Source organism: Lates calcarifer, linkage group LG1 (assembly GCF_001640805.2).
Source record: "Lates calcarifer isolate ASB-BC8 linkage group LG1, TLL_Latcal_v3, whole genome shotgun sequence".
Taxonomy (NCBI): domain Eukaryota; kingdom Metazoa; phylum Chordata; class Actinopteri; family Centropomidae; genus Lates; species Lates calcarifer.
This window is the reverse complement of record NC_066833.1, coordinates 2,295,589-2,313,835: the sequence shown is the minus strand read 5'-3', so window position 1 is coordinate 2,313,835 and position 18,247 is coordinate 2,295,589. Positions and strand designations below refer to the sequence as shown.

Here is an 18,247-nt window from a genome sequence, read left to right as displayed (position 1 = left end):
TACTATAATCTTTCCAGCATGTTCTGGGTTGCACCAAAAAACCTCCAAAGGAGACGTCAAGGAAGCATCTTTTTTTAGGTGGCTGAACCACCTCAACAAGTTCCTTTTGACACAAAGAATCAGTGATTTTACTCAAAGCTCTCTCCATATGTCTGAGCTTCTTACACTGTATCTGAGGGTTAACCCAGCTACCTGGTGGAAGAAACTCATTTTAGCCACTTGTATGTGCGATGTCATTCTTACAGTCACTACTCAAAGCTCCTGACATAGGCAGGGGCTGGAATGTGGATTGACTGGTAAATTGAGAGCTGGCTCAGCTCCAGTGGTGGGTAGTAACGTGTTACATTTACTCCGTTACATGTACTTGAGTTTTTGGTTTTTTTTGGGGTTTTTTTGATAAATTCTACTTCCAGGGGTAGTTATGTTGCAAGATACTTTTACTTTAATTTGTGGTAAAATATCTGTGCTTTTACTCTGTTACATTGGGCTACATGTCAAGTCAAGTCAAATTTTATTTATATAGCACCAATTCACAACACAAGAGGCACTGTACATATAGAGCAGGTCTAGACCGTACTCTTTATCTTATAAAAACACAGACTAAGTCAAAATGTAAATAGAAATAATAATAATAATTATCATTATTATTGTAAACTCAACTGGATCATCCTGTCTCAGCCTGACTCAGCCTGTCTAATATCAATAGGGAGGTTGTTCCAGAGGAAGGGGGCCTGATAGGAGAAGGCCTTGCAGCCCGCTGACTTCTTTTTGATTCTGGGGACAGACAGCAGCCCTGCACTCTGAGAACGCAGAGTACAGGAGGGAATATAAGGGTTAAGAAGTTCAGACAGGTATGAGGGGGCTAACCCATTTCAAATTTTATATGTCATTAAGAGAACTTTAAAGTCTGATCTAACATGAATAGACAGCCAATGAAGGCTAAAATTGGAGTAATGTGGTCAAGCCTTCTCGATTTGGTTAGCATTCTAGCTGCAGCATTCTCAACCATTTTAAGACTTTTAGTGCTAGAATGCGATAGTCCCGAAAGCAAAACATTACAATAATCCAGTCTAGAGGAAACAAAGGCATGACCTAGAATTTCAGCGTCTGCCATGGAAAGAAAAGACCGAATCCTAGCTATATTGCAGGAGAAAAAAGGCGGTCTTTGTAATGTCTTTAATATGCTGATCGAAAGAAAGAGCAGGATCAAATGTGACACCCAGATTTTTGGCTGTTGTACTTTGAGAAATCACACAGCAGACCTCTAGTTCCCTAATTTGAACGGCATTATCAGCCTTTATAGGCACATATAGCTGGGTATCATCAGCATAACAGTGAAAATTAATTCCATGACTCAGGATAATTTGGCCAAGAGGAGAAATAGAAAGAGAGAAAAGCAGTGGGCCAAGAACAGAACCCTGAGGAACTCCATATTTCACATCATAAAAGGCTGATATGGTGTTATTACAAGAGACACACTGAGTTCTGTCAGTAAGATTTTAACCAGCTGAGGGCCAGGCCAGAGATTCCAAATCTATTTTCCAGTCGGTCCATGAGTATACAGTAGTCTATAGTATCAAAGGCTGCACTAAGATCAAGTAATATGAGCAGAGTGGTGGAACCTGAATCTAAAGAGAGTAGCAGATCATTTACTACTTTAGCAAGTGCTGCTGTCAGTAGAGTGAAAGGCCCTACAGGCAAACTGAAAAGGTTCGAAAAGATTATTATCAGCTAAGTGAGCTGAAAGCTGCTGAGACAACTTTTTTAGAGAAGAATGGAAGATTTGAAACAGGCTGATAGTTGCTCAAAGACCCATGATCAAGATGTGGTTTCTTAAGTAAAGCTGTTTTAAAGCTAGAAGGAACAGTGTCAGTCGTCAGTGATAGATTCACAATATTCAGCACTGCAGGGCCCAAGACTGGCCAGAGATCTTTGGCAAGTTTACCTGGTAAAGGGTCAAGAAGGCAAGTGGTGGGTTTAGAGGCTAGTACAAGCTCAGTATGATGCTCTGGTTCTGTGGCAGATGCCGGAGAAAATGAACTGATTTTTAATCTAATCTCATCAATTTTACTGCAGATAAAATTCTGAAACTCACAGGCAGTAAAGGGCGAGCAGCTAGGAGGCAGCTGCTTTTCAGTGAGTTTAGCTACAGTGTCAAAAAGAAATCTAGGATTATGTTTATTGCTATTGATTAAGTTTTAAAAATATGCTGCTCTGGCAGTAGACAGTGCACGCTTATATTCCAGAACACCCTGGTGCCACCGGAGATACAGAGCTTCTGATTTTCATTTATGCCATTTGCACTCTAATTTCTGGCAGGCCTGCTTCAGAGCAAATGTGTCATCTGTGAACCAGGGCGTAAACCTCTTTGACTGTCTAACTTTAGTGGTGAGAGGTGCAACTGAATCAAGTAGACTAGACAGGATTGTATTTAAATCCCTGGTACAGTTTTCAACAGAACCTATTGCTGCAGTAAAAGGGGCCAGGACCTCCGGTAGTTGCTCACCAAGAACAGTTAAAGTTGTGGGACCTGTGTGTCTGGTGGAAGATACATTTGAAAGAATTTTAGGGGGACAGGCTAAAGTTGCATCAAATTTGATAAGAAAATGGTCGGAGATAACAGATGTGACAGGAGAGATGGTCAGATTAGACACCTCTATCCCACGGGAAAGAATCAGGTCTAGAGTGTTGCCACCACAGTGAGTAGGTTCACGTACAGTACGTAAAGTATCAATAAGTGCCAGAAAGGCTTTATTTAAGAGCTGAGTCGCAGCAGTGCCTCGTGGCCACACGGAGTTAAGTGCAGCAGGTATCAGTACGCAGTACAAGGCACCAGCAGCGGAGTGTAGCACACTGAGTCAGCACACCAGCCGACTAGCTGGATCCAGCCTGGTGGCCGTGAGGCCCGGCCACTCACCAGGCCACACACCTTCAGCCATTTTTCCTTGTCTTTTTCCTTGACTGTTCCACAATTTTTATGGTTAGAAATAATAAAAGACTTCAAATTTTATTCCTGTCTTGTTGTCTTGCCCATTACCCACTGGTTGGTCAATCTCTGGAGCTGAAAGAACACCTTTACAACTATATGTGACAAGACATGATAAAAATTTTCCAAATTCATCTAAAAACTGTGAGTAGGGGCCAGGTGGTCTGTAAAGGTGGAGTGGTTGCAATCTGTTTCCCTGGTAATGGAGATCTGAAGCTACTGGAGAAGGTTTCAATACTACAGCCTCAAAAGAGTTAGAAGTGATATTAAGAGCTGAGGTTAGACCAAAGAAAGACTTATAGATTAAGGCGATGCCCCCACCTTTTTTGGTAGCCCAAGCAACGTGTGCCTGTAGCAGGCTGGTGTGGCAAGGTTGTGGTATACAGGATGTTTTATGTATGTTTTTACCTTTTTGGAATGTTTGAGGGTTTCCAGATGTTTTCACTTTTTAAGAGTTTCCTATGTTTAAGTTAACCTTTGGGGTTCATGTTTAGGACAAGAGTCAAGAATGTGACACCTAGACTAGTAGGGGTTAAAGGTGAGGGTTTTCTCTCACCCATCTTCTTCCTTTTGAAAGTGAAGGCATTGAATAAGGTCCAGATGTTTCTTATGAACCATGTAAACAACCAATGTATATATACTGGTGTTTAGAGCTGTTAGAGAGAGATCCATATTGGCTCGGATCCTCTCACAGGCTACTGCAGTGCTTGTCCGATGCTGAACTACTTTGTAATAAACTTAACTAATATATACAAGTAAGTCAGTGTCAGCGAGGATCTTCTCTTCATCATCTTCACGTCAACATCACCATCTAATATACCACAAGGTACTTATAGAAGTAGAAGTATTAATGGGAATGAGGCATCTAGTATTTCTATTAAGAAATCCTGGTGGCCTTTTATTCAGTACTTTATGGGACATAGCACTGTCACCAGTGGCAGGAGTGATGATTTGTACATGGTGGTTAAGAAACTTAGGAAACTTGTGATTAGTACGGCAGGGAATGGAGACAGTCTCAATGCAGTAGATCAGGCTATCAGTCTAAAGTCTGCAAATTTTCCTGGCTAGATTCATCATCTAAGCTAGTGGACTTCAAAACCGCACCACCTAAAGAACTAGCAGGTTCTTTAATCACCTGTGACCTGCTAATCACTAGGGCCCTACTGTCAAACCCGATGTAAACACCTGTCTATATTCCTAGATAAAATAGCAGCGCCTGCTCCAGTAGGATGCAGACCATCTGCCTTCAGCAGGTCAGGGCGGCCCCAGAAAGAAGGCCAGTTATCCACAAAACTATATCCCTGCTCACTACAGTGACGAGCCAGCCAGCGGTTCAGAGACGTTAATCTACTGTACACCTCATCATTACCCCGCATGGGTAAAGGACCAGAGACAACTAATCGATGCAGACACATCTTTCTAGCAAACTCAAACGTCCTAGCTAAACTAGCTTTGGTGACCTCAGACTGCTTCATTCTAATGTTATTGGTGCCGACATGAATGACAATGTTGCTATAGCTAGGTGTGGAATGTGCCTGAGCCCCCTGTTTCTCCGTGTGATGCCAGCACCCTAAGATTATCCTCTATGTCGGAAGCTCTGGCCCCAGGTAGGCAGTAAACATTGGCTGGCGAAGCTAACCTGACATTGCGAGTGATGGAGTCCCCTATGACTAGAGTGCGTTGTTTAGCCCCAACAGCGGGAACGGGGGAGAGACGCTGGTGAACAGGACTACCAACGGGGCTAGCAAGAGTCAAAAAAAGTACAAAGCAGCAGCAGATAATGTGTAACAGAAGACTTCAGGACAGAAAGTGAAGAGAGCAAGCAGAGCAGTGAGTAAGAGTTGGTCTCACAAAATCACGGTGTATGATACAGGTAGCGTCACAGCGTCATGTTTCTCATTACTTTGATTTATCTATAAATATAGAGATAATGCGAGAGATAATCATTAGTCTACTAGCCAATCATAGCAGCAGCACCACAGGTGGACGGAGGTGTAGCCCCACCCCCTCTATGACCCCCCTTCAATTGACTACATTACAAGAACATGACGGAAAATGGAACCCTCCTCTCTCAGTAGCTCCGAGAGTCTTCCACAGATTGACACCAACTGCATGACACCCGTAAGGGATTAGAGAATCTCTTTCCCATGTCCTACCGGTGGGACGACATACTGTTTTTCAGAGGGTGTAGTAGGCTCATTGTTAAGGTCACATATATCATGTGAAGGACAACCTAAGGAATTCATACATACCAAACATGTCATGCTAGGTTATCAGACAGGGAATCAAAAAATGGTCCAATGTTAGGCTACATTTTAGTGAGGAAAAAAAATTAGAATGAGTGGGCCAGACATCCAGAGGTCCCCAAAATAAAACAGTCTAGGGTGAGATGTCTGCTACAGGAGCTAAGAATCCAGTCCTATACAACAGTATTCACATTGAAAACTGCTACATGGTAGCTAATATGCATTTTGAACTGAATTGGATCTCACTCTGCAAGAATTTATTTTTACACTATATTGCAGGTGTTAACTTGTAGTAGGTTAGGAATAACAATGACCCAAATGAGGAACAAACCAACAAAATCTGAATATTTAAACTCTCAAAAATAAAATTTCTCCACTACATATAGAGCAGGTCTAGACCATACTGTTTCTCTTATAACATTTACAAAGAGAAACCCAACAATTCCCACCATGAGCAGCACTAGGTGACAGTGGCAAGGAAAAACTTCCTTTCAAGAGGCAGAAACCTCGAGCAGAACAGACTCAGGGAGGGCGACCTAGACCGAGTGGGTTAAGACTGGGTGGGCAACATTGCAAAATAGCTGTAAAAATAGTGACTAAACAGTGATAGCAATAACAACACCATTAACACTTATACATTTTAAATGTAACAGTGTAACAGTGTCGGTTGAGCTGGATCGTGGGAGCAGCAGGAGACTCTACAGTTCTGGAGGCAGAAAACCTGCAGGAGAAGAAAAGAGATGAAAAATACAAAACTACAGGAGCGAGTGATGAAGAGAGGGGACAGAAAGAGAGAGAGGCAAAGCCTGGATGCTAATGTGCTTGACTGGAGAAACACACAGAGTTAGAGTGATGCAGTGATTACAAGATAGTTTACAGTAATCTTGTTGGCAGGACCTGGACAACATTTTATAAGATTCAAGAAACTTTATTTATCCCGAGGGAAATTGCTGTGCACCAGTTGCAAAGTACTAAGCTTAACTGATGCACTGAGACTGACTGCCTCAACTGACTTAGCCTGTCTAATATCAATAGGGAGGTTGTTCCAGAGGAAGGGGGCCTGATAGGAGAAGGCCCTGCAGCCTGCTGACTCCTTTTTAACTCTGGGGACAGACAGCAGCCCTGCACTGAGGACGCAGAGCACAGGAGGGAATATAAGGGTTAAGAAGCTCGGACAGGTACGAGGGGGCTAACCCATTTAGAATTTTATATGTCTCTAGGAGCACTTTAAAGTCTGACCTAACATGAGTATGGAGCGCATGAAGGGAGGCTAAAACCAGAGTAATGTGGTCAAACTTTCTGGACTTAGTTAGCATTCTAGCTGCAGCATTCTGAACCATTTGTAGACTTTTAGTGCTAGCATGTGGCAGGCCCAAAAAGAAAACATTACAGTAGTCAAGTCTAGAGGAAACAAAAGTGTGAGCAAGAATTTCAGCATCTGCCATAGAAAGAAAAGACTGAATACTAGCTATGGTATGGATCTGAAAAAGCCAGTCTTGGTGACTTGGTGGTCTTTGACCCCTTACTGCCCAAATATATTTACAATTATATAAAAAAAATATTATTTGTGTTTTTGCTGCCAAGCAGATGGAGATTGTTAATTTGAATATAGCACATACAATAAGATTGATGCTATGATGCAAATTAGTGACATTAGACATAGTTGGGCATAATAGTAATTAAACAAATTTTCCAGTCTCAGGTATGTACATTATTTTATTGATTCTGCTATGCTATATCATTGCTGTTCCATCATCACATTGTCATTAAACTAGCAACGGAGACCACAAAAAACATTAGAAAGAACCTTATTGCAATAATAAAACAACTGTGGTCATTTTGTCCTAGATGTCCATCTAGTCAGAGTTCTTTTTAAAATGATCCTTGATATGTGGGAATATGCATCAACCTGCATTAGTGGGATACAAACATTACCTCGGCTGCATTCAGACCGGAAGCAGTTTGAGGAGTCTACAGTCTACAAGAGGTTAATGTGCTGATAGAAAGAGAGAGCAGGTTCAAATGCACCAGATGCTCCTGCCTGGTTACTCTGTAGTTTTTGGCAGCGACTGAGAAACCTGCATGTGATTAGAAGGGATGCTGTGCCTAATCTGAACCTGAGTGATAGTTTCTTAGATCTCACATATTACATGGTGCGTCACCACTTTGTTACTGTGACAATAAGCAAATACAAACAGACCTCACCAACATTGTCTCTATTTATTCATAGTAACAGTGAGACAACAGCTCGATCATGAGGTCGCTGTCACTTGCACCCAGCAAACCACAAATAAAAAACTTTAACTCTACATATCTGCTAATGATCCCACAGACTTCCCAGAGAAAAACATTAGTGAAATTTTCATAGTGTCTAATTGAAGAAAATGAATGAATTAAATAAGGTGTAATATACAGCAGTGCCTGACCAGCCACTGGACTGTAAGTAAGTACAATTACTTGAATAGTGTTTTTCTATAATGTTTAAATCCTTTTCTTGAATATTTCCATAGTATATTTCCATGTCACTTAATAATGATTATGTGGTGTAATTATATATCACTCAGAGAGGCCATTCTGCATAATGAGAAGACAACTGATGATATTTAAAGACGTTTTCACAATTATAATCCCATAATGTACCAATGTGACACTTTGAACACGTGTGTTGCTCGTGGTTACAGAGAGGTCATCTTTAAAAAGAGACTCTGCAACACTTTTCTTATACACTGTTTATTTACTGTGTACATTTACACAAACATTTTTTTTACATTTTGAATTCAGTGAAAACCTTTGTAAAGCAGATCTCATTTCACTCTCTACAGTATGTTGGCCTCACAGGAGCCAGGCTGCAGTATCTGAAGAGTGACAATGAGTTTAACAGCTTTCCTGAACCAGGGGTAAAACAAGGCATAGATCACAGGGTTTACACAGGAGTTAAAATAGAAGAGAAAGAACACAATAGATGAAGATGAGGTGCTGAACAATTTGTCCCCTGCAAGAGAAACACCGTAATATGGACAGAAACATATTAGAAACACAACTACAAGAACACCAAGAGTCCTGGCTGCTTTCAGCTCAGATTTCTTTGTTGTTAGAGAAGCTGAACGCTGGAGAGTGACAGCTGTAATGTGAGAGCGCATGGCACGAGCCTGAGACACAGCCACCACAAATACGCTCATGTACAGAATTATGATGATGGTAACTGGAAAAATAAAGGTCAAAACAACTTCGACAACATAATTAATGACAAATGAACACAGGAGGTTTACTTGCAATTGAGTATTTTTACAGTTTCTTCTTAAACTGACAGTCTACTTTAAATAAATCAATGATCTAAAAAGACTCTTCCACACTGGGACCAGCATGTTGCTGTACTTGCTCTTGTTTTCTCTCTCCCTCCTTTTCTGAAACATAGACTCTTTGATTGTACTGTATCACCATAAATAATCTTTGTCACTGTTTTCATGAGAGAGAAAATAGAGGCCTTTGGTGCAGTCATCTAACAAAGGAGCCAGTGCACCAGAGAAACTATGTTAATAACATGTATGTTGCTAGTGGTTACAGAGAGGTCAACTTTAAAAGGAGAATCAGGAACACTTTTCTAATACACTATTTACAACACATATACATTTACTGTGTACATTTACACAAACATTTTTTTTACATTTTGAATTCAGTGAAAACCTTTGTAAAGCAGATCTCATTTCACTCTCTACAGTATGTTGGCCTCACAGGAGCCAGGCTGCAGTATCTGAAGAGTGACAATGAGTTTAACAGCTTTCCTGAACCAGGGGTAAAACAAGGCATAGATCACAGGGTTTAGACAGGAGTTAAAATGCAAGAGATAGATCACAATAGATGTAGATGAGGTGCTGAACAAGTTGTCCCCTGCAAGAGAAACACAGTAATATGGACAGAAACATATTAGAAACACAACTACAAGAACACCAAGAGTCCTGGCTGCTTTCAGCTCAGATTTCTTTGTTGTTAGAGAAGCTGAACGCTGGAGAGTGACAGCTGTAATGTGAGAGCGCATGGCACGAGCCTGAGACACAGCCACCACAAATACTCTCATGTACAGAATTATGATGATGGTAACTGGAAAAATGAAGGTCAAGACAATGTCAATAGTTCCAACAACATGATCAATGAAAAATGCACATTCTCCATAACAGGAACTATGTTTGTCTGGTTGAGTCAGGTCGTCCTTTACAAAGAAACTGCTGTAGAAAACAGAACAGAGCCAACACAGACAAACACAGAGTTTAACTCTTCTGCCAGTGACTCTGGTGGTGTAATGCAGAGGGTCACAAATAGCCACATAACGGTCAGCTGATATGAGCACCATGTCTCCTATTGAAGCACAGGTAATAACGACAGTCACATAATTATACAGAGAACACATCAGATCACCAAGAAACCAACAGGTTGTGTTTGTTAAGATTTCTCTCGGTGTCACCAGGAGGCCCACAAGAAAGTCTGCGACAGCCAGAGAGAGGAGGAGGATGTTAGTGGGTGTGTGGAGCTGCCTGGAGGGAGAGAGACAAACATCATTAAACCAACAAGTCCTCATATCTGAATGACAAAACAGCCCAAACTATTCAAGGAAAGAAAATCTCATGTGCAACAAGCTCAGAGACCACTCTCTTTGTACATCTACAGAGGCTTTTCATTATTTAACATTGAAAAATGTAGGTTCAGTTTGTCTGCCTGAAGTGGGAGATTGAGATGATGACGAGCAGGTTGAAAGCTACAGTGAGCACAGAGATGAAGGACAGCACAATGTGAAGGAGCACAGCTGCAGACCAAAGAGATGTGGGCTTCCTGCAGGAGGTGTTGAGGAGTAGTGGAAAGCAGAGCTCTGCTCCGTCCTCAACCTCCATCTTCAGAGAGCTGCAGAGAGCTGAGTCATATAACTGCTTCACCTCTCTCATATCCCCCCCTCGTTCTCCCAGTGTCTGCTGGACTCTAATGTCCCTCCTCCTTTGGTCTGCACATTACATCATTGTCCCTGTAAGCCTGCCTCTCTCACTGTCTCTCTCTGGTGCCCCCCCCCCCTTGTAATTGGGCCATTGCATCCCCAAAGTTTCCCCAAGACTTTCACATAAATTTAGTCATTTTTTATGAGTGTAAGAAGAGTAAGAGTGTTTACTTCATTTTAGTTTCCAGAATTGGGAAACTTTTTTCCTTTGTCATTCCACTTTATTGCACATAACATTTTAATGGATAGGAATATTACAATTTCTTTTACTGTGTAGTTTTATTGAGTTAATACCAATATCTGGTCTAAATTTCACATGAATTGCTGCATTGGAAATATGTTTGATGAAAAAATGCTGATGTGTTGAATCCTTATTCCCCCACTGTTTAATATGTTCAGCAACATTTTATAGCTCTTCCCAGGCCAGATGGGATTTACAATCTACCCCCAGGCTGGGCCCAGTCACCTTACAGAGGAAACCCATTTCGTCTGCTTGTAGCCATGATCATTCTTTTGGCCACAACAAAAACAAACAAAAACACTAGAGACAGGGCCTTGTGTTACCACAAACTGAGCAGAGGAGTTGGAGTGGACAATGTCTGTCCTGACCTCCACATGACTCTGAAGAGATGTGTCAACCAAGGCAGCCCCACAATGTCCAGAGTCTTCAGCACCACAGGGTGAACCTCAGCCACACCCTGCACCTCCGTTCAACCGTGCTTTTGTTCCCCAGGGAGCCCGTTCCGCCGTCCTCCAGTGGGCTCACTCCTCCCGCTGGTCCTGCCACCCCGGACTCTCCCGGACCCTGCATCTCCTCCGGCGGTTCTTCTGGTGGCCCACTATAGAAGAGGATGCTCAGCGTTTCATGGCAGCTTGCTCGGTCTGTGTCCAGGGAAAGGCCTCACACCGCCCACCTGCTGGACTCCTGCGCCCCCTGCCCGTGCCCTCCAGACCCTGGTCTCACATAGCCTTGGACTTTATTTCTGGTTTGCCCCGCTCCCATGGTAACACCATCATCCTCACCATCATCGATCGCTTCTCTAAATCTGTTCATTTTGTCCCTCTCCCTAAGCTCCCCTCAGCCTCCGAGACAGCCCAACTCCTCGTCACCCACGTGTTTCGTCTCCATGGTATCCCCTTGGACATTGTCTCCGACCGCGGACCCCAGTTCACCTCCCGGGTCTGGAGGGCCTTCTGCCGGGCGCTGGGAGCCTCAGTGAGCCTTTCCTCGGGCTACCATCCCCAGACCAACGGGCAGACTGAGCGAGCTAACCAACACCTCGAGTCCACGCTCAGGTGTGTCTGTGCAGCGGATCCCTCCTCCTGGTCGGAGCAGCTTCCCTGGGTTGAATACGCCCACAACACCCACACCTCTGCTGCCACCGGCCTCTCCCCCTTCGAAGCCTCACTAGGTTACCTGCCCCCACTGTTCCCGGCCCAGGAGGAGGAGATAGCGGTCCCGTCCGTTCAGCATCACCTCCGCCGCTGTCGCCGCACCTGGCGTCAGACTTGCCAGGCGCTCCTCCGGACCACCGAACAGAACCATCGGACCGCTGATCGCCACCGGACCCTGGCTCCCCAGTACCAGGTTGGACAGTCAGTGTGGCTGTCCACCAGGAACCTTCCCCTGCAGTCCACCTCCAGGAAACTAGCTCCCCGGTACATCGGCCCTTTCCGCATCCTGGAGGTGGTCAATCCGGTGGCCCTCAAGCTGGACCTTCCCCCCTCCATGAAGGTCCACCCCGTCTTCCATGTGTCCCAGCTCAAGCCCCACCTCAGCAACCCACTGCAACCTCCGGCCCCCGCTCCGCCCCCTCCGTAGATCATCGACGGAGCGCCGGCATATACTATCAACCGCCTCCTTGATGTCCGGCAGAGGGGACGGGGCTTCCAGTACCTGGTGGACTGGGAGGGGTATGGGCTGGAGGAGCGCAGCTGGGTTCCCACCGCTGATATCCTGGACCCGGCATTAATAAGGGAGTTCCACGCCACACATCCGGACAAGCCCGCACCACGGGTGTTGCCCAGCAGACATTGGCGACTGCCGAGAGGCAGTCGTTAAGGGGGGGGGGTACTGTCATGATGTGGCAGCTGGGGCCGCATCGGGGTGGGTTCAGGGATTATTTTCTGTTTTGTGTTCTTTTCTCGTTTGCTGCAGGCTGGGAGGCGGAGCCGGACGTTGAGTTCTCTGAGTAGCGACGACCAGGCACACCTGCGCAGCCTTCCACACCTGTCTCCACTTTCCCCTCATCACTCTCCCTATTTAACCTGCCCTCTGTTTTCCCTTCCTCGACAGTTCTTCATAGCAGTGCATCCCTGATGCTGCCAGAAGTTCCTGGCAGTCTTCTCCTCCAGCTTCTCCTTCGTTCCTCGTCCCCAGCGTGTTTCCACACCGCTGTGCCTCCCTTGCGTCCCTGGCTGTTTCCTCGCCCTGTCTCTCCTGTGTGCTCTCCCTGTGCTCCAGGTCGCTCACGTGGTCTCTCACGTGGTCTCTCCTGTGGCGTTCCTCCTGTTCCCCTGGTCCCTGCCTGGTCGTCCTGGCTCTCGAGCTCCAGCCCGTCCTCCCGGCTTCCCTCGTCTGCCTTCTACCTGCGCTATTCCCCGGGCCCCGCTCTGGTCACGGACCCAGACCCTGCCAGACCCACCGCTCTTTTGGTGGCCTCTTTGTGTTCTTCCCCAGCCCTTTTGGCTCCTTGTTTTCTTTGGACAATAAACGCCCTGGTGAATCCGCATCTTTGAGTCCTGCCTTTTTCAGTGCCAAGGCGCTTCTTAACAGAGGGTTAACCCATCTACCCGGTGGAGAAAACTCTTTTTAGCCACTTGTATGTGCGATGTCATTCTTATAGTCACTACTCAAAGCTCCTGACATAGGCAGGGGCTGGAATGTGGATTGACTGGTAAATTGAGAGCTGGCTCAGCTCCAGTGGTGGGTAGTAACGTGTTACATTTACTCTGTTACAGGTACTTGAGTATTATTATTATTATTATTATATTTTTTTATTTTTTGATAAATTCTACTTCCAGGAGTAGTTATGTTGCAAGATATTTTTTATTTAATTTGTGGTAAAATATCTGTACTTTTACTCTGTTACATTGGGCTACATGTTTCTCGTTACTTTGATTTATCTATAAATATAGACATAATGCGAAAGATAATCATTAGTCTACTAGCCAATCATAGCAGCAGCACCATGGGTGGACGGAGGTGTAGCCCCACCCCCTCTATGACCCCCCTTCAATTGACTACATTTCAAGAACATGACGGAAAATGGAACCCTCCTCTCTCAGTAGCTTCGAGAGTCTTCCACAGATTGGCACCAACTGCATGACACCCGTAAGGGATTAGACAATCTCTTTCCTATGTCCTACCGGTGGGACGACATACCATTTTTCAGAGGGTGTAGTAGGCTCATTGTTAAGGTCACATATATCGTGTGAAGGACAACCTAAGGAATTCATACATACCAAACATGTCATGCTAGGTTATCAGACAGGGAATCAAAAAATGGTCCAATGTGAGGCTACATTTTAGTGAGGAAAAATTAGAATGAGTGGGCCAGACATCCAGAGGTCCCCAAAATAAAACAGTCTAGAGTGAGATGTCTGCTACAGGAGCTAAGAATCCAGTCCTATACAACAGTATTCACATTGAAAACTGCTACATGGTAGCTAATATGCATTTTGAACTGAATTGGATCTCACTCTGCAAGAATTAACTTTTACACTATATTGCAGGTGTTAACTTGTTCAACTCATTAACCGTTATAAATTGAATGTTATTGAACAAACCTCCCAATGATAACAGTATTTTTTTCAAAAATAAAAAAACTTAAAATGCACTGTTCCAAATTATTACGCACAACAGAGTTTCAAAACATTTTATAGATTGTAAAGAACTGAAAATGGTCATTTGTTGAATTTGCAGCATTAGGAGGTCATATTTACTGAAATCAAAAGCTATTTCAATCAAAAACATCTTAACAGGCCAACACACATTTTAACATAGGACCCCTTATTTGATAGCAGCTTCACAATTCTTGCATCCATTGAACTTGTGAGTTTTTGGAGAGTTTCTGCTTGAATTTCTTTGCAGGATGTCAGAACAGCCTCCCAGAGCTGCTGTTTGGATGTGAACTGCCTCCCATCCTCATAGATATTTTGCTTGAGGATGCTCCAAAGGTTCTCAATAGGGTTGAGGTCAGGGGAGGATGGGGGCCACACCATGGGGCCACACCATGAGTTTCTCTCCTTTTATGCCCATAGCAGCCAATGATGCAGAGGTATTCCTTGCAGCATGAGATGGTGCATTGTTATGCATGAAGATGATTTTGTTACGGAAAGCACGGTTCTTCTTTTTTGTACCATGGAAGAAAGTGGTCAGTCAGAAACTCCACATACTTTTCAGAGGTCATTTTCACACCTAAAGGGGCTGACCAGCTCTCTTCCGGCCCAAAACATGACTCCACCACCTCCTTGCTGACGTCGCAGCCTTGTTGGGACATGGTGGCCATCCACCAACCATCCACTACTCCATCCATTACTCCATCCATCTGGACCATCCAGGGTTGCATGACACTCATCAGTGAGCAAGACTGTTTGAAAATTAGTCTTCATGTATTTCTGGGCCCACTGCAGCCGTTTCTGCTTGTGAGCATTGTTTAGGGGTGGCCGAATAGAAGGTTTATGCATAACTGCAAGCCTCCGAAGGATCCTACACCTTGATGTTCGCGGGACTCCAGAGGCACCAGCAGCTTCAAATACCTGTTTGCTGCTTTGTAATGGCATTTTAGCAGCTGCTCTCTTAATCTGATGTATTTGTCTGGCAGAGACCTTCCTCATTGTGCCTTTATCTGCACAAACCCATGTGTGCTCTGAATCAGCCACAAATCTCTTAACACTACAATGATCACGCTTAAGTTTTCGTGAAATATCCAAGGTTTTCATACCTTGTCCAAGGCATTCAACTATTTCACGCTTTTCAGCAGCAGAGAGATCCTTTTTCTTTCCCATATTGCTTGAAAATGTTGATCTGCGTAATAATGTGGAACGTCTTTCTTCAGTAGTTTTTCCTTTAATTGGGCTCACCTGGCAAACTAATTATCACAGTTGTCTGAGATTGATTTCAGTGATCCAAAGAGCCCTGAGACACAAGTTTGAGTTTAATTGAAAAACAAAATTTTTTATCTTTAAGACACTTAAATACAATTTGCATAATAATTTGAAACGCAGTGTAGTAGGTTAGGAAATAACAATGACCCAAATGAGGAACAAACCAACAAAATCTCAATCTTTAAAGTCTCAAAAATAAAAATTTCCCCACTACATATAGAGCAGGTCTAGACCGTACTCTTTCTCTTATACCATTTACAAAGAGAAACCCAACAATTCCCACCATGAGCAGCACTAGGTGACAGTGGCAAGGAAAAACTTCCTTTCAAGAGGCAGAAACCTCGAGCAGAACCGGACTCAGGGAGGGCGACCTAGACCGAGTGGGTTAAGACTGGGTGGGCAACATTGCAAAATAGCTGTAAAAATAATAGTGACTAAACAGTAAAACAGTGATAGCAATAACAACACCATTAACACTTACACTGTTACATTTAAAATGTATAACAGTGTCGGCTGAGCTGGATCGTGGGAGCAGCAGGAGACTCTACAGTTCTGGAGGCAGAAAACCTGCAGGAGAAGAAAAGAGATGAAAAACACAAAACTACAGGAGCGAGTGATGAAGAGAGGGGACAGAAAGAGAGAGAGGCAAAGCCTGGATGCTAATGTGTTTGACTGGAGAAACACAAAGTTAGAGTGATGCAGTGATTACAAGTTTACAGTAATCTTGTTGGCAGGACCTGGACAACATTTTCTAAAGTACTAAGCTTAACTGATGCACTGAGACTGACCAAGCCCACTGAAGGTAGAGTGATAAATCACAAATAGCCACACAACGGTTGACTGATATGAGCACCATGTCTCCTACTGAAGCAGAGGTAACAATGATGGACACATTGTTATGACAGCCTCCCCGTGTATGTGTGTGTGTGTGTGTGTTGTGCTGGTCGCACCTGATTCTCATCTGCTCATCACTGTCTGTTATCTACCCCGGTTCTCCAGCTACAATCTTGGGACGAGGTCTCACTGCAAAGTGTGTTCACTCACGGTTTGTCCGAGAGTCTTAAGGATGAGCTTGAAGTCCGTGATGAGGCCTCGTCCCTAGACACTTTAATTTCCTTAGATACCAGACTAGATAACCGTCTGAAGGAGAGACAGAGAGAGCAAGTTGGGTAGCAGCCCCCTCATTTACTCCCCAGTCCCGTCTGCCAGCCCAAGCCCCAGCATCAGGTTCCCGTCTCAGTCCTGGAAGACGGCCCCCCCTCCAGTCCCGCTGTGCCCTGCTCTCCTCCTGACCCTTCCCCTACCACATCTCTGGAGGAGCCCATGCAGTTGGGTCGGGCTTGGCTCACTCCTGAGGAGAAGCAGTGCCGATTTCAGGCTGGACTGTGCCTGTACTGCAGAAAGCCCGGTCACATCATCTCCCGCTGTCCCGCTCGGCCAAAAGGACATGGGGGGATCTCCCTTATGTGGGAGGGGTCTTCTCTATCTCTTATGGGCATGGTGGACTCAGGTGCAGATGAAAGTTTCATCGACTCCTTTTTGGCTGCTCAGAGCAACTTGCCCCTGGAGGAGCTTCCTTCACCTAAGGAGGTTACTGCCCTGGATGGTAGGCTCCTCTCCCGTGTGACCCCCTGCACCCGATGGTACCCCCACGCTATCATGATTTAGCAGAGGTTTTCTGCAAGCTACGTGCAGTCTCCCTACTCCCTCACCGCCCTTACGACTGTGCGATTGAACTCCTTCCTGGCGCCCCTCTCTAACATCTCCTGCCCTGAGAAGGCGGCTATGGAAAAATACATACGGGAAACTCTTGCTGCCGGCCTTATTCGGCCGTCCTCCTCCCCTGTGGGAGCGGGTTTTGTCTTTGTCAAGAAAAAGGATGGAACGCTTCGCCCTTGTATAGACTACAGAGGACTCAACCACATTACCATAAAGAACAAGTATCCACTCCCCATCATCGACTCTGTCTTTGCTCCACTCCACCAGGTATCCATCTTCACTAAGTTGGATCTGAGAAATGCTTACCACCTGGTCCACGTATGCGAGGGTGACGAATGGAAGACGGCGTTCAAGACACCTCTGGGCCACTTCGAGTACCTGGTTATGCCTTTTGGTCTCACCAATGCCCCCGCTGTTTTCCAGGCGTTAGTTAATGACGTGCTCAGAGACGTGTTAAATCAGTATGTAGTTGTTTACCTGGATGACATACTGATTTTTTTTTTCTTGCACCCCATCAGAGCATTACCATCATGTCAGGTCTGTTCTCCAGAGACTCTATGAAAATAAACTGTTTGTCAAGGCAGAGAAGTGCCATTTTCACACTCAATCTGTCAGCTTTTTAGGTTCCATTGTGGAGAGGGGCCAGATGCGTCCAGACCCAGCTAAGGTGCAGACAGTGGTGGAGTGGCCCTGACCAGAGACCCGCAAGCAACTCCAGAGGTTTTTGGGTTTTGCCAATATCTCCCGTCGATTTATTCAGAATTACAGCAAAGTAGCGGCACCCTTAACTAGACTAACCTCTACTTCACTCCCTTTTTCCTGGACTCCTGAAGCTGAGTTAGCTTTTTCTAGTCTCAAGTCTAGTTTCACCTCTGCACCAGTTCCAGTGCACCCAGACCCATCCAAACAGTTTGTTGTTGAGGTGGATGTCTCAGAGACGGGGGTCGGGGAAGTTCTCTCACAACGCTTGGTGGTGGATCAGAAACTTCACCCCTGTGCCTTTTTCTCTCGCCACTTATCCCCAGCAGAGAGAAACTATGATGTTAGAAACAGGGAGCTCTTGGCTGTGGTACTGGCTCTTGAGGAGTGGCAACACTGGCTGAAGGGAGCAGAACATCCCTTTGTCGTTTGGACTGACCATAAGAACTTGTCCTATCTGCAAACCGCCCGCAGGCTCAACTCTCGCCAGGCTCGGTGGGCCCTGTT

At 44.9% G+C, this 18,247-nt stretch overlaps 1 protein-coding gene across 1 annotated transcript; it reads right to left on the bottom strand.

Moving 5' to 3' along the window:
• Positions 1 to 8,661: 8,661 nt before the first annotated feature.
• On the bottom strand, positions 8,662 to 10,165 carry LOC108897633 (trace amine-associated receptor 13c-like). The gene is made up of 2 exons (XM_018697359.2): positions 9,943 to 10,165; positions 8,662 to 9,761 (listed from the first exon to the last, which is right to left on the bottom strand). Exons 1-2 carry the CDS (start codon positions 10,113 to 10,115, stop codon positions 8,945 to 8,947), a joined length of 990 nt encoding a protein of 329 aa, XP_018552875.2. The 5' UTR covers positions 10,116 to 10,165; the 3' UTR covers positions 8,662 to 8,944.
• Positions 10,166 to 18,247: the final 8,082 nt, after the last annotated feature.

Excerpts from the sequence above, each read along its gene's own strand:
- LOC108897633 (XM_018697359.2), bottom strand. The coding sequence starts at position 10,115 with ATGGAGGTTGAGGACGGAGCAGAGCTCTGCTTTCCACTACTCCTCAAC. Across the intron at positions 9,762-9,942 it reads ATCTCAATCTCCCACTTCAG|GCAGCTCCACACACCCACTA; the intron begins GCAGACAAACTG and ends CTCTCCCTCCAG.